Here is a 19,441-nt window from a genome sequence, read left to right as displayed (position 1 = left end):
CACGGCCTATTGGTTTAGTGGCTTATGAATCCCAAGATGGCCAAGTGGCAGTCTCATTGTAGATCTTATATCAATAGGCCCATTGTTGTGTCCCTGGTTGAAACAAATCTTGGGAACTAAGACCTCCAAACCAGCTCAGCTTGAGGTTCCTGAGCTGAGAAGTATAATCCTGAGGAGTCTCGCCCACTTCTACCCCTGATTGATTCCTGGGTTCATATGCTACCTTCTGTGAGACAAGGCCATCCTTTCAAGGTGGTATCTCCCAACAATTACAACTGAGTTTTCAATGAATTATTCCACCTTTCAATTAGACCAGCCCCTTCTGGGTGTTGGGGGATGTTAATTTCATAGGCATGAGTTCACCTCAGCATTTCCTTTACTGTGAAATTGATTCGTTAATTAGAAGCTGTGCTATAGGCAAAGACATGACAGTGGATAAGGCATTCTGTGAGTATGTGTATCAGATAGTAGTGCTGGCAGAGGCATTATAGACCATGTCCAGAATGTGTGTGTATTCCACTCAAGAGGAATCTCTGTCCTCTACGATGGAAAAGGCCCAACATAATCAAATTGCTATCACATGAATGGCTGTTACCCATGAGATTAACACCATATTGCATGCAGCCTCAGTATTGGTCTCAACTCTTGATAGATTAGGCAGTAGTGGGTAGTGCATGCCAGCCTTGGTAAGGGGAGATCCATGTTGTTGAGCCCATGCATGGCCTCTAGCTCTGCCACCATAGTCACGTTGTTCATGGGTCCACTGAGCAAGTCCGGGGGTAGCTGGGGAATGAGACTGACTGATACCCGTAGAGTGCATTATTTTATCCACCTGATTAATAAGAGCCTTCTTTGCTGTAGATGCCCTTCAGTGACATGGGCTACGAATATCTTCACAGTGTGTTTCCATTCCAAGATCCATCCACATACCTCTTTCCACATTTACTTGTCACCAACCTTTACTATTTCTTCCAAGTCTCTGACTATCCAACCAAACCATTAGCAACTACCCAAAAATGAGTGTGGATTTGTACTTCTGGCCATGTCTCAGATCAGACACAGTGGACAGTCAAATGTACTACTTGCATTTCGCACGGAAGATTTCCTTGCACTCCTTTGATTTAGGCTCGCTCTTGAGTGGAGCATGGGGCTACAGCTGTCCACTTTTGGGTGGATCCAATATATCCTACAGACCTATCTATAAACCAGGTTTAATTTTTTTTTTTCTTGGCTAGCTAGTTGTTAGAAACACCCCAGACCAGAGGTATTGACTGAGGAAGAGGAGGCAACAGGAGTTGGTGTTGAAAGAGTCTGAGCCACATGTTCATGCAAGCTATTTGTACCTTTCAGAACTGTTCCGTCAAGTTAACAATTGTAAACTATTTCCATTGATGATAGATTGCTGCTGTGCATGCTCAAGTTTATGACTAGGTAGATTCTCCAACACCCAACTCATGATGTGAAGGTCAGGCTACCTGGTCACCTACCATCCCATGGCTGGGTAATCAGTCTCTATAAGGCATAAAAGGAGAATAGTTATCTTCAAAAGAGGGCCTAGATTTGCTCCAAAATCCTAGGGTTCTGCCCTGTGTTTCTGCTTGACAAAGGCTCTATACATGCTAGGATACTTTTAGTATCACCTGCTCTGCTGGATCATAGGACCTATATGGCAGAACAGCTTATACTGTAACTCAAATTCATGACAGGACCTTCTCTTGCTCTGCTCACCACTCAAAATTGGTAATCTTATAGGTAACTCTAGAGGTGGGTTGAAATAGCAAACTCAAATATGGTACATGTTGCCTTCAAATCCAGAAAGGCCTACTGAGCATCATGCCTTTTTTTCATGGTATATAGCTTGAGCTAAAGCAAACTGTCTTTCTCCTCAGAGGGAGATATTTAACATGCTCAAAACCACTGAACCCACCCAGAAACTTCACTGGGGTTAATAGCCCTAAGTTTCTGTGGAATTTGTCTTTTACCTTCTAGTTCTTGTATGTCTTACTAAGGCGCCAAAGTATTTACTACCTCCTACTCATCATATCCAATCAGCATAATGTTATCAACATAGTGGACCAATGTGATTTTTGTAGAATATCATCATGATCAAGGTCTCTACAGACTCTATCATGGCAGAGAGTAGAATTGACAAAGTCTTAAGGCCAGACTTCGACAGTATACTGCTGCCCTACCAGGTAAAAGCTAACTGCTCCTCATGGTCCTTACAATTTGTTATGGAACAAAAGGCATAAGAAATTGGGTCAACAACCGCATAACAAATGCCAGGAGGATACTCATTTGCCCCAGTAAAGATACCACGTCTGAGATAGCAGCTGCGATTGGAATCACCACCTCATTAAGATGTGAACCTGATAGTCTGTAGTCATTTTCCAAGATCCACCTGTTTTCTGCACAGGCCAAAGTGGTGATTTAAGTGGCAATGTGATAGGTATCATCACCCTTGTTTCCTTTAGGTTGTGATGGTGGCATTAATCTCTGCGGTTTCCCCACGGATATAATACTGCTTCTGGTTTACTTTCCTGAGAGGGGAAGTTCCAGGGGCTTCCAATGATCTCTTCCTACAATAATGAGCCTTCAACTCATGGGTTAAAAACCAATATAGGAGTGTTTTCAGTTGTCAATTATGTCTATTCCAATTATACATTCAGGAACTGTGGAAATCACCACATGGTGGGTCCATGGATTGACTGGGTCCACTGTAATTTGAACCTGAGACCCCTTCTGTTACCTCACTGTAAACCTTCATTTTAACTGGTGAGCCACAGCGTGTTTTGGATTCCCAGGAATTACAATTTTATTTTTTAGGAAGGTTCCATACCCAATGTGGGGCTTGAATTCATGACCCTGAGATCAAGAGTCACATGCTCTACCGACTGCGCCAGCCAGGCATCCCTTGGGTTCCCAGGAATTAGAATTAATTTGGAGGTAGTGCCTATTCTTCACCAAATGGTCTAGATATTTCTTTTTCTCTGATGAACAGTAACTCTAGGAGATGACTACAGATCCCTTAGGAAAATGTTTTGAAGAAGATTTATGATGTGTACCTACAGCAGTGGTATAGGGTCCTTTCTCAAGAGGATCCAGCCTCCCATGAGGTCAAGGTCTGTAAATTGACTTAGGTATGGAATCTGAGTGAGAGACTATGACTCTCCTCTGTGCTAACTCAAGCCAGGTGTTTGGCTACCAGAGTTTTTCCTGTTGTATAGATCAAGCAATATTTTAACTGGCTGCCCATATGATTTCATTCAGGGGGACACGCTGACCACCAAAGATATCTAAGTGCCAAGTCTATAATCTGAATACTGATATGTCCCTGATGCCCTTTATAACAGACATACCCACCTTGTCCTTGGCAGTTGCCTTCTGCTATTCTGGGATTGCATCATGACCATTGAAATGAGAGAGCCCATCTCAACAGCAATGAGAAATGACAAGATTGTGATTTCAACTGTCATTATCATTTAGCATTCTGCACAATTAAAATTTGTGCTTAATTTTTAGCAGTATTACCCCTGTGACTACAAGAAATAAGAGATTTTTTTTTAAAGGCTGCTGTGGAAGCTCTCTGGTTTGCAGACCATGATTTGAGCTGAGAATTAAAGGACCAGAGCTTGTCATTTTCTTCTGTAAGTGCTAAAGTGTAATATGCAACAAATGAATCATTGAACACTACATCAAAAACTAATGATGTAATATACAGTGGCTAACGGAACATAATAAAATAAATAAATAAAGTGCATCCAAGAAAGTCCATCTCACACCCCAGTATTTATGGTCATTATTGCCATGAGAGTCAGTATAGTAGCAAATTAGGCTCCCAAGGCATATGCTTCAGTAGGCTGCATCACAATCAACCATGGGTAATAACTTGGTTAGTTGTCATGCCACTGCATGCGAAGGATTACTAGTATTCCATTTCTTATTGTCAAGGAGCTCAGCACTGTGTTCAAGCCCAAGGGTGCAATGAAACAAATCCCCAAACCCCGTCTTTGTGAGTCTGTCCCCTAAGACCACTCCACTACTGGTATGAGTTCTGTATTATTCATGGGCCAATTAAGAGATAGAAACCACACAGTAATCAAATTGTGAGAAAGTTTAATATAAAGGCTTATTAACTATAACAAGGGGTTGAAGTAATGGGAGGATTGACTGGGAAGCAATAAAGAGAGCTCTGAAGAATATAGGGATAGCAGATATAGTGAGCAGCCAACTACCCTCCAGAGCTGACATCCATTGGAGAGGGTGTGGCCTCATTGGAGAGGGTGTGACCAAGGCTCACTGGATGGCAGAGAAGGTCACTGAGGCTGGGAAGCAGCCCTCACAGAAGGGGAGCAGGAGGAGAAAGCCCTTCACAGAAGGCGCCATGCCAGTGGCCCTCCACCAGGAAGCTGCATGCTCTTCTGAGCATTCCTGCACTGAAGCCTGGTGCTACAGAAGCCATGGACATGGCAGGAGCCTGCCAAGAGGAGCACCCCAGAACCTCCTTCTCCTGAGTCCCTCCAGTACTCTCTCCTGACAGAGCTTAAAATCTTGCAGTGGGCAAAGAAGAAATATTTACAGGGTCCATATTAATTATATCACAGCAGACAAGAATGAATTTAGAGCTGAGAGGCATAAATTAATAATTGGTACCATACCTTGTCATGCTGAATTTTTAGCTTCGACATCAAAGTCATCGATCTTCCTCTTAGCTTTTGTTTTTCATGTTCTATTTCAGAAATAAGTTTGTGTTTGTCCTTGTGCATGTGTGTGTGTGTGTGTGTGCACATATAGATCTTGAATCCATTCAGGATTCATTTTGTATAGTGTAAGTGACAATTTTTTCTACTTCAAATAGACTCAACCTTATTCTTAATTTGAAAAGCTATATATATCATATTTAAGTTTATGTATGTAGATGTTTCTCTGGTCTGTTCTGTTCCATTCATCTACCTATTTATTCCTTTACCCAGGATACATTTCCTTGTCTGAACAATAAGACTTGGATCAAGACTTTACAAAAGTCTGAAGAGGGTTTCAGTATTTGTAGGAAGGATAAAAAACTGTTAAGAGAGGATGATGTTTTTAAGTGAAACAAATAGAAATAAGTGCTCTGAAATTTATTTAATCTGTTCTGGTTTTTCACTTGCTAATAAATACTGCTTAGCACCAATGCCCTCTCTCCTGGTTCCCACCACCTCATCAGCAATCTAGAACCCATAATGAGAGGCTGTTGCTTGACCAAAGGCAAGGCCTAGGTTGTAGAAATGTGGATCAACTCTAAGTTCTTAAAACCTAAGGCCAAACCCTACCTCACCCAGGACATTCGGATATAATCATCTCAGTCCTTCCACACTTTCTTCATAGTACTTTAATAAAAATTAGGTAAAGTTTTAATGGAGGTTAGAATCATTTTTATTCATTCAAATGCTCAAGGAAACAAAATGTGGAAAAGCATATATGATTACCAGTCAGGTCCTTATGGGATTATGGATGGAGCTGTGCGAATTTGAAAAGCTAAATGTTGAACATTTTCTGCCACACTGGGTAGAAAGACGTTGTCAGACCTTTTTTTGTGTTTAATAGGTACCTGTAATATAAAGATTAAATAGGTATTGGAGATATCATTAAAAGTCACTGTTACTCATAAGACCAAGATCATTGGGTCAGTCTGGGTTAGGCCATTTAGGGTGCCTTCTTGTATTTGCCACTTGTCATAAAGGGAACTGGTCATGAATTTAATCTATCAACAGAAAGCCATTTTCATCTAAGGAAAAAAGATACCCCATATGTGGAGTAATCTAAAAGTTCCTTAATAGTTTATCATTTGTCTTAGCGGAGTGTTTTGTTTTTTAGAAAATCATCGGCGGTCTTACATTCCAGCTATGTATAAATTCCTCTTCAGTCTGTATTTATCTGATTTGTCTTACAGGGCTTTCTTAAGAAGCCAGAGCTTAGATTCGAAGAGGCTCCAATTCTTTTGTGCCTTTCCTGGACCTTAGGCTTTTTGCTTGGGGTTTTTATAATGTACACAAGTTAATGGGCCACAAAACACTCCCTTACTTACTAGGGTTTGTTTAGACCATCACCCTTTTAAATCTTTCGAATACAGTGGATCTCCTCAAATGCATTTAGTGACTTAAGCAGCCTTCTCAGCCATGAGTTATAATCATCAACTACCTCCATGAGAGCAACATTTGCTTTTGGGAGTGAAATGGGGATGAAGTGAATCTTAAAAGCCCTTGTGGTCCCATACACACCAACTGAATATTGCTTCCTTTTGGAAAAGGCTTTTTCAGAAACAAACAGCCGTGTACTAGAATTTCACCTTTTGGTGAAAGATGACTGCACAGAGATTGGTAAGTCAAGCAAATGGCGGGCATTAATAATGTGGTCCTACTGGTTCAAGGACCTCAAATGGATATTCCTGACCTGTTTCTTCCCTTTCTGTATATGACTCCTTAACTGCATGTTCAGAAATACTGCAACAAATGTTTGGTCCAATAACTAGACCCTCTGCTGCAGAATTACACCCTCAAAAAAGACCTTAGAATTGGCATATTTTCTCTGACAATATGATTAAATCTTTTTCTTTTAATTTTCCTCAAAGCAAGAGGCAGGAATTCTTAAATGTGTTGACATGTAAACTTCTGGAGGGGATTCTGAAAAACAAGGGCGCAAAGAGTGTAATACTTATCAAAGTAGTGCAGAGAAGGCAGTGGAAGAGCGTGTAAATGTTTTACATAAGCTAAAAGCTGAAATGTTAAAAAAAAAATTCATGTACGTGCTATACCTTGACCTAATCTGTTCCAAGAATTTCTCTGGAGGGTAGATTTCTCACATGTTTTTAAAATAACTTCTGAAACTTTCTGCTCTGCCAGGGAACTCAGATAAGTGATCTCATGCTGCTAGTTAATTATTGTAGATGATGGAAGAAAAAGAAGAAATTCAGAGAAGAAATTCAGAGACAGAACACAGCAAGGTGTTGATACTGACTTCCACATCCATTTGTTTAATTGTAATTGAGTAAGTGCTTTTGGGCTGAATTGTTTTGACATCAGAATTCAATTATTGAGGAATAGCATCAGCAAGATGGCAGAGTGGGAAACCCTGGATCATCCTTCTTCCCACAAATGCATTGATTCAGAAACAATTCATGAACAAATTCCACTGTGAGAAATCCAGAATTTTATTATCTAGACCCATGTATCTAGAAAAGAGCCTGATATTTTTAATGTAAGTTTGAAGTGAACCTAAAACCACAATTTCATATTTACATTTTCATTGTTTCACATATATAATCAAATTTATCATTACTTACAGTGTCTGGCCTTTGAATCCTTCTTGTTATTTTACTGCTCATAAGATTAGTCTTTAAAAGGTGTTGCTGTGAGTGTCTGGATGATGTGGGCGCAGAACGTAGGGAATACTGAGCCCAAGGTATAAGGCCTATAATGTTAAAAAATATTAAATTATATCTCTGGTTGCAGTGTATAAGCCTAGATTTAATCCCTAAAATTTTAGAGCTTAAAATGAACATCTAATCCAGCTTCGTCAATTCTGAGTGAAGATGTCAAAACTTGGATGGAATCTTTTGCCTGAGGGTCACATGACCAAGTGAAAGAGAAGGATATGATAGGTGACTTGGACTATGGTGGGTAGAAGTGGACAGACTTAGGGATATTCAAATTAATCAGACTCAGTAATTAACTGGATTTGCAGGGTGACAAAGAATAGCTCCTAGATTTCTGGCTTAAGCAACTGGATAGATGTTAATTTTATTTTATGGTGGATTTTATGATCCTGGCACATATATACTCAATAGGTCACAAGATTAGAAGGGTAGATGGGTGGGAAATATGAGTATGTAGAGAGAAAGCTGATAAAAATTAGTTCAAGACCCCTGAAAAAGTAGGACCAGATGGGAACCCATGCATTGGGACTGGCCCCAGGAAGGGGCACCTTTTCCATTTTACCGGGAAGGATGGAGAAGCGGCTGAGTATTTAATGTAGGTGGGCTGGGTTCAAGATATAGAGGGGGGTTCCCATCGGATGGCTTTTAACTGCTCTGTGAAACTGAGGTACAGTGTTGGCTGGAGAGGAGGACTGTGTTTGAAGGTCTGAAGAGGCCAGGAAGATTTAAAATAGTTACTGGGAAGAGGAGAGAGTGAGCTGACCCCATCCTCAGCTCTAGGGGAGGGACATGTGAGCTGATCCTAAGCGCACTGAGCATCTTAGTCTCTGGCTTTAGTGATTTGTTCAAACCCGGGCACGTGACTCGAGTCAGCCCAGTCTGAGGCTGATTCTTTTTAACTGTCCCATCTCCGCACTGACTCCTGCCCCGTGAGCTGAACAGAGCAGGGGAGCTACAGCGGTGGCAGCGATCTTGCTCCCCAAGGGGCTCCACTTCCTCTCTGCTCTCAGCATTCTCAGAGCCCAGAGGCGGCGAGAGAGAAATCGGTGCTCGTGAAAAACGTCAAACCCGGATCAAGCGAACTGAAGCCAGTCTGCCTCTGAACATTTCACAGTGTTGTCAGCCAAGTGATTTCATTTGTTTTTCCCTTAAGTAGTTTAAGAATAACTGCACTAGAACATGCTATAGTTTCCCAGGAGTTGTAAGATCCTAAGGCGAATCCATGCTAATGCCAAGTAAAGAGAGCTCGCCCCTTAACTCTGCCTTTGCCTCTGATGCTTTCTGATGTTGGGAGCATCATAATCAACATTTGTAGTTATTTAGTGTTTCTAAACAACAGAACAAGTGTTTTAGTGTTTCTAAACAACGTGGCAGACGTGCATTATTTCGTTTAATCCTCGGAATACCCTTTTGAGGTGGAGAGTCCCAGTTTACAGAGAGCCTAATTAGCCTGTCTAAGGTCACATAGCTAGCAGTGACAGAGCCAGGATTTGAACCAAAGCTCACACCCTCAACCACCAGGCTACACCGGAACAGAAAAGCAGAGGCTTGGCTGATCTTAATAATAAGTCAGTTGTGTATACTGATATTTGATGATATTTTTGATAGTCAGATCTAGAAAAGAACTTAGAATGTACTTCATCCTCAACTTATAGGGGAGGAAGCTAGTTTAGAGACATCCTGGGTTTGACCCCTGCTCCATGCTGCTTGCTCCTACATTGCCCAGAGGGCTGTTTTGATTGCCATTTCTATAGGACTCCTCGGGCCCCCAGCTCCCATGAATCATAATATACTTTATAAATAACATCTGAGAAATGTCATCATTGATGTCCCAAGGCATTAAGACAAAATATAGTGAAGTACCCAGTGTTCTGTAAGTGGTATATTACACACTTCTGAGACCAGTTTTTATGACTAAAACCTTTTAGCATAGGATGTCAGTACTCTAAGGTGAACTAAAGTAGAAAGTTATGACTGCAAATCAGAATGAAGTTTTTTTCATTCATGTATCATTCATTCATTCAACAGCCATCATGGAGCACCCACTCGATAACCACTGCGTTGTTATGGCTAGACCCTGAGATCCTCCTCAGTGCAGACCCCAGACCCTGGGAGTTTGTGCTAGCCAGAGTAGGGGACCTGCTTACCGCCTGGTGAGCTCATCTGGACAGATGATCGCTCGGCGTCATTAAGCTGACTTTGTAGCTCTTGTACGCGCTGGAAAGCATCCAGCTTCACACTGCGCTCCTGGGCAAGCCGGCTTCTCATCTGAGGGGAAAAGTGCTTAGGAAGTAGAGATGCTTTTTAGTGCATACTTAAGTTCCTGGGGTTCCTCGGAGAGTGTGGGTCCAGGCTGCCCCAGGAATACAAGTCCTCATACAGTCCTGGTCAGGCTGAACTCAGCCTTCTAATGAGAGCTCCAAGAAGGCCAAGAACTTAACCAAAGAGGAATAGAGGCAGCCCTTGGAACCCCTTATTACCTTATCATAGCCAGGAGTTCACTCACAACACTTTTATCTTTTGTTTATCTCACCACAGGGGAGGGGAGGAGAGGAAATGGAAAAGGGCTCAGTTCACAGAGGCCCTTGTGGGTCAAAGCCATGAAACTAGCCCAGGGATGGGAGGGAGCCCCTGGACAGTTTCAAGCAGAGGAAAGACCTGATCTCTCTCCCAGATCTCCGTTTGGTTCTACTCATCATCTGCAGGGATGCCCTGAGCACCATCTCCCAGGCCTTATATGAGACCCCTACCAAGAGGTGACCTTTGTATTTACCCATGTGACTCTCTGCTAACACAGCTGGCCCTTGGACCCCCAGCCGGAGAGTGGCTGGGTCCAAAGTGCATCTTATCCACAGAGAGCACAGGTATTTTTTTCTTTTGAAATTTATTTTTATTTATATAAATATAAATTTATATAGGTTATACCAAGTAATTTAATTATAAAAATTACCTAAAAGTATAAAAAGTAATGTAATGATAATTATATTATAAAATTATGAAGTATAAAAAAGCAGTAATAGTATAGTGGATTGAATAGTGCCCCCCCCAAAAAAATTCATGTCTACCTAGAACCTCAAAAGGTGACCTTACTTGGAAATAGTCTTTTCAGATGTAATTAAATTATGATGAAGTCATATTGGATTAAGAGTGGGCCTTACATACAATGACTGATGCCTTTATAAGAAGAGGAAAGGGTTCAGACACACAGAGTGACACCTAGGGAGAGGGCCATCGGAGGGAGAAGGCAGAGATCGGAGTGATGCAGATACAAGCTAAGGAATGTCAAGGGCTACAGCCGCCACCACAAGCTAGGAGAGAGGCAGAGAACAGCCTCTTCCTCAGAGCCCCCAGGAGGAGCCAACATCTTGATTTCAGGCTTCTGGCCTCCTGAACTGTGAGAGCATACATTTCTGTTGTGTTAAGCCATCCAGTTTACGGTGATTTGTTACAACAAACTAATCCACATGCTAATATAAAAAATTCAGCCACATGTGTTTTAAATCCTACTCTTGTCTGCATGGACCCAATGAGAAGGCCTGTGAACTCTTAAAGCTGTGACCACAGGCTCATCTTACAAATGTTAAGGGGCAGTTTCTTGTGTGTGCAGATGCTCTCAAGTGTAGTTTAACTTTCAGTAGGAGATCAGATCCCCAGAGTTAGGAAAACTTCCTAATACAAATTAGGCCCAAGGTCCCTGTACGTACTCTAAGGATTGCTATAGGCTCCCCAGTCCCCATGCGCAGGAACCAGGAAGAACATGTCGAGACTCCCTGAGCCAGGCTGGGGCTGAACCAATTTGAAAAATATTAGCAAAAAAACATGCATAGGAAGGGCCTTGTGTTGTGTTAGGACCTTAAAAAGGATCCCACCTCACTTCACAGAGGTAGGTGCAGTGATTTGCCCAAGATCCCACAACCAGTTAGTGGCAGAGTCAGGATCTGAATCCAGGTCAATCTGTTTCCAAAATTGTCCACCTTCATTCATATTCCCAGCAAAAAGACATATAGCCAATATTTGTCAAGAGCTGTATATCAGTTTCAGTTCTAAGTGCTTCATTGGAATTACCTGAGTTAATCCTTCTAAAAAATCCCACAAAATGAGTATATTGTTCTCCATTGTACCAATGAGAAGACTGCAGCACAGAGAGAGCACGATCTAGCCTAAAGTCATGCAGTGGAGGGCCCCGGGGTGTGAATCAGGAAGTCTGAGTCTAGGGCCTCTGCTCTAAATGGTCTCCCCAGGAGCAGGAGGTAGGCAAGGACAATCATGCTCTCCAAGGTCAGATGGTCAAAATCTGCCCTTGGAATTGGAGGTTGGAGATGGATTAAAGTCACTGTGGGTCGTAGGGGCTCTTGCTAGCTGAGGGTGGATTGCTAGTTGGTGGGGAGTGGGACAGTAAGCCCAGGGGCACAGGGGCTGCCAGCAGAGGTAGAGGGGTGGTTCAGATTGTTACATACATACACTAAAAACATGTATTTGTTGAGAGAAGCCTCAAAACATTTGTTCTGACTACTTTTAGATTCTCTACCATTAGACAAAAATTAGTTGTTAACTAGAGAGGACTTTGAGAAACTAACACTTTATGTATGTATGTATGTATTTATTTATTTATTTTTAAGTAGGCTCCATACCCAGTGTGGAGCCCAATGCAGGGCTCAAATTCATGACCCTGAGATCAAGACCTGAGCTGAGATCCAGTAGGACACTCAACCGATTGAGTCACCCAGGCACCCCCTAACACCTTATTTTTGTGGTGGTTTTTAGAAAAGCATAACTTGAAAGATAAATATATGACACCAAAATTTTCTTAAGGATTCAAGTCATATTTTAGTTTAGTTTTCATAAAATAAATGTGAAATTCTAATTTTCTTTTAGTCTAAAGCTACTCGTTTTTTTCTCCATTTCTCCACAAATATTTCCTCTAGCATTGCCTCAATTCAATTTTTGCCCTTTTTTATTTTTGTGGACTTCTCATTGATCTCCTCCTTAAGCACCTGAAACACTTGGCCAATAATTTAATTTAACTGTCCAACTTCTGTTTCCTAACATCTCTGGTGAATTAATTAAGTGATTTATTCCTTTGGTGAATGCATGAGAAGTGCCTGCCCTAGAAGGTGCTACTTCTTTTGCCTTTTGTATTGGATTATATTCTGTGGTCTCCTTTGTTGGAGCTTGCATTAATCCACACCTATATCTATTGTTTCTTCCTCTTTTTTTTTTCCTTTTTTTTTGCTGTACGGGTATATTTAACAAAAATATATTGTGTCTGGAAATCACTTTTGCCTTTCCTTTTTGTCTCTGAAGTTCCAGAAACACCTTGAATAAAATCCTTTTATAATAGCTTCCATAATACTTGCTGCTCTTCCAGATTAACTATTGGAATTTTCTAAAAGATCCCTAGTTCAAAAATTATAGCCAAGTGAAAACATGTTTTTCATGTGGGTTATAAAGGTGCCAAGATTCTGGGCCTTGAGGCAGTGAAGCCATCATCCTCTCTCACCATAAGCAGCCCAAGCATCACCCCAGCGTGGGCAGAAGTACTTCCATTATCCTGGTGGGCCTAGAAATGACAAAGGTGAGGGACACCAGAGGCATGGAAAATTCCAGAAGAAGGCCCCAGCTCTGGCTGGTACATCCAGATTGTCTTCCGAGTGGCAGCTTCCTCTCTCTGGAGTTACCTGTTGGAGTTCTCGCTGACTTCTCTTCTGCTGAAGCTGGCCCAGTCTGGAAGCCCTCTCGGACGCTTCCGTCAGGAGCTGCAGGTGCTGTTCCTTTTGCTCCACGTCTTCCAAGAGCTTCTCCATGCTGGAGGTTTTCATTAGATCCATCTGTTGCCAGTGGCGAGCCTCCTGGGTTGCTCGGTGTTGCAACTCTCTCAGCAGTTGAGCCTGTGGCAGGAAAAGGCCAGAGGAAACGAAGGCACAGAGTCTTTCCTCTCAGCAAAAGGGGAACGAGAAGTTGCCCAATGGGATAACCACCCCCTCCAGTAGGGCCCAGGGGCACGACTCTGTGGCGTACTCCTGGGCTCAGGATCCTAGAGCCTGGCCATTCGGTTCCGGGCTAGCAGGCAGCAAGACTACCAGGACCTAGGCTGGCTCGGCGTTTACTGTAAGCCCTGAGGCAACAGTCAGGGAGGGAACAAAAGGAACAAACAGGAAAAGCCAGGCAAGTGGTAATGCCACCCGCAACACCAGGTCAAACAGTTCGGACTTTCGGTGCCCAAATGTGATGATAATATGTATGGTACTTAGCTTATTAACCACATAAGTTTATCTACCTCAAACTACATGTTCAGTGTCCCTGAGCATTAACCACGAGATAGCAGGGAAGGGTTGGCCCGTGGAGAAGGGGTAATGTAATACACGCAATGAGTGGACAAAGGAGGTTCTAATCTTGCCTCTGTTTTGACTTCCAGAATAGCTCTGGGGAAGCCAGGTTCCAGATGGCTAAAGAAGGAAAAGAGTAGTAATAATTTGGTCCTGTTCTGAAATTTTTCTCATCAGTAGCACCATAAGCACCAGAGGGTCCATCCTCAGTTATAATACTAATACTAATACTGTTTGTATGGCGATGTTACAGTTTGCATAATTATACACCATTGTTTACCTGGTGCACAATAACGGAGGATGTAGGGTCTAGAAGGAACAAATTATATGTTAGGTTTTAAATACGCCCAGCTTTCCCAGGCTCTTACTTATACTTGGCTCTTCTCTCTCTACACCTAGGGTCTTTCTGCTTCCTTCATGCTCAGAGAGTTGGCACAGTTATCAAGGGCTTAAACGTGGAAACACCCCTCTTTTGGTGCCGGCCCCTACTGAGCAGCAGTAACTTCTGAAATGAAGACTTAGTATGGGTCATCCGGAAAGGACACAAGACTCGCTTTGGGGAATAATGCTGATGGCTGGGCCACACTCCACGTGCACAAGGTTGCTGTCAATGGAAAGTGTGCTTGGAGATGGAAGGACTGTGTCAAGGGCAGAGACCTCCACCCCAAGATGCCCTCTGGGTAATAAGATCCTCAGAGAAACACACACATACACACTACACCGAAGAATGGTCTTCTGTATGGGTAGTACTTGCCCGTCTTAGCCAAATGCGAACAAAACCCAAAGCCTCTTGGCCACTCTCCTTGGTTGCTGGGCTAGAGAGGAGGGAGAAGGGAAGCTGAGGTCTGGGCAGTGGTTCTCTGGCCGCGCCCTGTGCTCGGCCACACACTGCGGAGCCCTGATGACTGCTCTGGGCAGCGATGGTGCTGCTTCCACTACCACATGCAGCTTCGCAGAGCGAGGTCAGAGAGGGGGAGGCAGAGGGCTCCTGGGGCTCAGATACCTGGTTCTCCTGCTGCTCGTGCATCCTGGTGTTGTCGGCCTGAGCCCTGGCGAGGGCCTGCCTTAGAGCCAGTAACTGTTGACGAAATAAAACCACTTCTTGTTCTGCCATTAGCTGGACGCTCAGGCACTCTTTTTTACTTTGCAGAGCTTCCTGTGAACGCCCCAAACACAGTGAGATGGGAAATAAGTTTTCTTTCCCTAGTTTTAGTTTACAAGAGTCTCTAGACCACTTCAGTTATCCATCGTTTTTTAAAGCTTCCGGTAGCAAGGAGCTCCCCCTGGTCACTTCCTCTGTGTCTTTGCTTAAGTACAGTGTGACAGATCAGAGTAAACAAAGACTTTCAGAAACGCTAAGTGAAAATGTCCAAACCACTAGTATTTTGTGCTTTGGTTTCAATTCGCCTTGAGGGAGATTTTCGATTTGTTACTTCCTTTTCCTCAGATAATCATGTTTGGAACTCAAAGATTTGCAGTATATTTTGATGAAGCCGCTTCAAGCCCTTGGTAAAGTCTCCCCCTCCATCTTTCCCCTTCCCTCGTGCTAAATTCTCTGATCTGTTCTCCCATTTGCTTCTTTGCCATTTACTTCTGGCTCTTTCCTGTTTCTCTGGAGGCTCTGACACATTGCCGCTTCCCAGGAAAACTCCCCAACGGTCAGATCCTTTAAGCGTGTTGGTCTTGCCATGGGCCACCAGGCCACCCGGGCAGCGAGGCCGCCAAGGAAGCCAGGCGCCACCCACCTCGCCGCTCCCTGCTGGGCGGGGCCTCCCTCCCCTGGCGCTCACCTTCTCTGCCCTGTTCAGCTGGCCCTGCAAGCGAGCCTGCTGCACAGCCAGCCTCCAGTGGCCCAGGCTCCTCACTTTGCACACCAGTGCAGCCAGGCTGCTGCTCTCCTGCTCCAAGGCCTGCAGCTGCTCCTGCTGAGAGAGGCTCACTTTCAGAAAAGCCTGCCCCCAACACTTTTCCCCCGGAGGGAATGGCACAAATCCTAACATCAGAACCATGCCTTCCAGAGGATGACACAATTGTGCAGGGAGCCCCAGTGCCCCTTTTAAATGCCTGATGCAATGCTTTCTCGGGGAAACCACAGACTGGAATGCATACAGAGTGAGCTAGGGGTCAGATGCTGGGATGAAATGCTGGTATCTCATTGCTAAATGAAATCACGTACTTTGGCTGGGTTTTCTTTCATTCCTTCATCAGGTCTGGCAGAACCCCATTTTGTCTTTAGGCCCTTCAAATTGTCGATCCCTTCTGTTCTTACTTCACCGATGAGCTCACACACTTTCTGGGTCAAATTAATCTGATTCTCATCCAGCTTTTCCTGCAAATTGCAGACTCAAGTTCAAGAAGGGCAGGGAAGGAAGAGTCACTTTGCCTTCTAAAACACAACTTTCAGAAATGATTTCATGTGAAAAAACCATCCACCTAATTATTCCCTCAGGTATTATCTGGAAGTCTCACTAGCAGCCCCTTGAGCATTGTCTTCAATCCCCAGGGCTTCATTATGTGGACCCTACACATCTTAGAGCCCAGGCTGTCAGCTGCCAAGGTAAGGTGAGTGGATAGAAAAGTGGAAGGTCACAGGTAGAAAACTGAACCACTCCTCTTCTCCCAAAAGGTTGCTTGAGAATTTGAACCTAGGGATTTTTGCTATCAGGTTGACTCAGCAGAATCCGACCAGATAGAACACTATAGATGAGCCACTAATGAGGAACTATATTAAAAATAGATAAAGTAGAGGAAGGAATCAGGCTGGCTACCTTCCCATTTAAGTTCCAGCAGAAATCTCATTATGAAACAGCCTGTTCTGAACGGTTTATGGATAATGGCTTGTGGTGGAAGGGCTTGATCATCGCTAAGTATAACTACAGACCCTGCATCCTTGGGTGAGGGGGGAGAGTTGGGTGTCCTCTCATCTCTGAACCACTTCCCTGGAGAGGAAAGCAGGAGGGTATTGCCCAGCCTGGCAGCCACGGCAGGATGTTTGGCTGCTGGCCACATGGCAAAATCTTTACCACCCACCTGGGACCCCAGGGTAGAACAGGGATTCTCCACTTTGTGGGGGCCTGTGGAACTGGTTTAGCCTGGGAGAAGTAGAGAATCCACTTTCTGTCTAGGAATCAGGCATAAGTTAAAAAAAAACCAAAACTTAAAATTTTCAACAATTTCATACCCGAAAGATGACTGAGCAAATCCCAGACTTCACTGGCTGTTCATCCCTCTCCTGCAGTACCAGGCCCAGTGCATTTTGGTTTTGACCCTACAATATTTGTAAGCACTTGTATTTTGTGGATCCTTCATAAGTAGGAAGGAATCTCCAATCCTCTCTGACATCCACCAAGGCAGAGCACTGGTGGAAGCTCCTCTCAATGGAACAGCTTCAGGGACCGGCTGGAATGCCCGAGGAGAGACAATGAAGTATGGACTCATTGGGGGGCTGGCTCTGGGAGCCGTCCAATAGCAAGAGAGGGGGCAGGTTTGTCCTGAAGTTCACATCTGTGGGGCAGCTGGACCAGGCTCTGTGATGGCCCATTTTAGGGCCTCTGTCTTACAGCTGCTCAGACATCATAAGAAAGCGACAGGCTTTCCAACCGCCCCCCCATCCTGTGCCGTGGGCACATGGGCACCCTATCTCTCCTCTTCCAGATGGACATCCTTCCCTGACAGGCCAGCAGCTCCCAGACACTGGATGGGAGAGATAGGCTGACAGGCATTTGACGGGTTGAAAACTTCTCTGAAAGCGAATTCAAATTCTGAATCTGCCCAGTGAGTTTTCAGGAGGAGCCTGTTGCTACCGACACTGGGGTCTGGCCTGGCTCAGGGCACTGCACTCTCCTGTTTGGATGGTGGCACTCAATAGACAAAACCGTGATATCAGCTATTGGGGGTTCAGAGGAGACACCCCCCACCCTGCCTTAACAGCAATCAGACGGCAGCAACGGCAGCAGCAGCAGAGTGAGGAAAACGGCAGCCATCTAAATTGTCTAAAACTCAGCGTCTCTCATGGCAAAATAATGACAACCCATTGCTGACCCCTCCCTGCCGCGAACGCTGAGTGCTGGAGAATTCGTGGGCCCTGTGGGCTCTTGTTACCACACACACTCTGCCGTCGATCGCCGTGTGCGCAGAGGCTGTGGAGGTCACTGAGCCTCGGCTCCCACGGGACTGCCCAGATGTCCGACACAGGTCACTTTTATGTGCACACACGTCGCAAACAAAGCTCGGACTAAGTCTTCATATTCTTCCTGGACTTCTTTTCTAATCTGCTTGTTGAGATTCAGATTCTCCTGTTCCAAATCTGTGAGTCGAGCTCTTAGAGCAGTGATTTCCATGATCATAGTATGACTGAGCTCTGCAACCTAATGGCAGAAATACTGTTTTAATGGAAGATAACTCAAGCAATCCAAACTGCCACTACAGAATAGTTCTTTGTATATCAGTGTCGGATTTGCTCTTCTACCTTGAATCTAATGAAAGAGGCGAACATCCTGTTATACAAATATGGGTGGAAGAATCTAAGGTTGGCTTAAGGGTCTCGGAACAGTGCCAGACACATAGTAGGTGTCCAATGAATGGTTGCTGAATGAATGACCCCAGAAGAGACACACTTAGGTACTTTTTAATTGGATAAAATACTTCAGCTGTCTTCGTCTCCATTTCCAAATGGGCCTTCTTTGACACCTCAACCTAAATCCCTTTTCTTTGGAATTCACTTAAGCTGGCCTCAAAAGAAAACAAACGAAGCCCCCAACCCCAAACCCAAAACTAACAACAATAAAGAAAAATCAAAGCAATAAAAAATAACAAAAACCACCAAAAAAACTAAGAATAAGAAAGCCCTTATTGCTTAAAAAGTGAAAGCACACTCCTTAGGTGTTTATGCAGTAGATCTTCATTGATGAGACTTCTGTAGGCCACTCTTGACAGGGGCACAAGAAAATGACACTAGGAAGTCCCCTGTCTGGCTACTGCTGAGAATGTGGATTTGTGAGCTGGAAAAGAGAAGCTTTTTGGTAAGAACAGACCTACCTGACCAGCGTTGTCTTCAAGTGGATCTGAACTTCTTCGGATAATATCTAATTCCTGAAGAGGAGAAAACAATGCACAACCAAACTCAAACATTTATTCTTCCAACCACGGCTCATTTCAGCACAACATGTTCCATACACCTTGTATTTGTGTTAATGGAGCTTCATTTTCAGATCCTTGGGCTCCATCTGGAGCCCAAATGCGTTTGCTGCCCCACTGGACTTTAGGATGCCTAACATGAGATCAGAAGATAGCATTAACTTCCGGGTATCCACACTGATGCCAAAGACTTGGCTACAGGGATAAACCAAACTGGGGGTGAAGCCGAGACTCATTTGATATTTGAATGCTTCATTTGATTTTTTTCTCAGACTTGTGTACTTTTCTTAGGTAAAAAGTAATATAACACTGAATCTCTAATGTAATCCACTTAAAACAGTGTGCAATCTAGGACAGGAGAAGTGACTCTTGGATCCCACCAGGGGAACCTCATTTTAAGGAAGTCTCATCAGTGAGACCCATGATGTACATCCTGAAGACAGAGTTTTCTCAAGGATCCTGGCTTCTCTGCTAGACCAGGAACAGCACAGGCACTTTGTGTTTGCTGAGGTGAGAAGGTAAGCTATGTATCTTCCCTGAGGGGCAGCTCCTTTGTCACTAATGT

The 19,441-nt window shown here is 43.8% G+C and overlaps 1 protein-coding gene and 1 long non-coding RNA gene across 6 annotated transcripts in view; one reads left to right on the top strand and one right to left on the bottom strand.

The window, feature by feature from the left end:
* Positions 1 to 3,613: 3,613 nt before the first annotated feature.
* The window catches only part of LOC123836330 (coiled-coil domain-containing protein 162-like), a 51,278-nt gene continuing 35,450 nt past the window's right edge, over positions 3,614 to 19,441 (bottom strand). Inside the window, exons 9-17 of the mRNA XM_045865286.3 lie at positions 18,778 to 18,831; positions 17,940 to 18,107; positions 15,917 to 16,069; positions 15,531 to 15,662; positions 14,744 to 14,896; positions 13,093 to 13,302; positions 9,562 to 9,682; positions 7,322 to 7,449; positions 3,614 to 5,590 (exon numbers count right to left, since the gene is read on the bottom strand). Coding sequence (XP_045721242.2) covers positions 5,480 to 5,590; positions 7,322 to 7,449; positions 9,562 to 9,682; positions 13,093 to 13,302; positions 14,744 to 14,896; positions 15,531 to 15,662; positions 15,917 to 16,069; positions 17,940 to 18,107; positions 18,778 to 18,831 — 1,230 coding nt within the window. The 3' untranslated portion in view covers positions 3,614 to 5,479. The remainder of the gene's footprint in view (positions 5,591 to 7,321; positions 7,450 to 9,561; positions 9,683 to 13,092; positions 13,303 to 14,743; positions 14,897 to 15,530; positions 15,663 to 15,916; positions 16,070 to 17,939; positions 18,108 to 18,777; positions 18,832 to 19,441) is intronic.
* LOC135365595 (uncharacterized) overlaps positions 13,048 to 19,441 on the top strand; it is a 59,462-nt gene continuing 53,068 nt past the window's right edge. For 4 of the 5 annotated variants that reach the window (XR_010413729.1, XR_010413727.1, XR_010413725.1 and 1 more), the window contains exons 1-4: positions 13,048 to 13,176; positions 14,140 to 14,420; positions 16,190 to 16,302; positions 19,217 to 19,394. This is a non-coding gene — a long non-coding RNA (uncharacterized LOC135365595). The remainder of the gene's footprint in view (positions 13,177 to 14,139; positions 14,421 to 16,189; positions 16,303 to 19,216; positions 19,395 to 19,441) is intronic. The other variant, XR_010413726.1, reaches the window with a different exon arrangement.

Source organism: Mirounga angustirostris, unplaced genomic scaffold (genome assembly GCF_029215605.1).
Source record: "Mirounga angustirostris isolate CCGP_5_RB_7025 unplaced genomic scaffold, mMirAng1.0.hap1 SCAF_8, whole genome shotgun sequence".
NCBI classification, from domain to species: domain Eukaryota; kingdom Metazoa; phylum Chordata; class Mammalia; order Carnivora; family Phocidae; genus Mirounga; species Mirounga angustirostris.
Note: the sequence above shows the minus strand (reverse complement) of the source record. Positions and strands in the feature narration are given on the sequence as shown.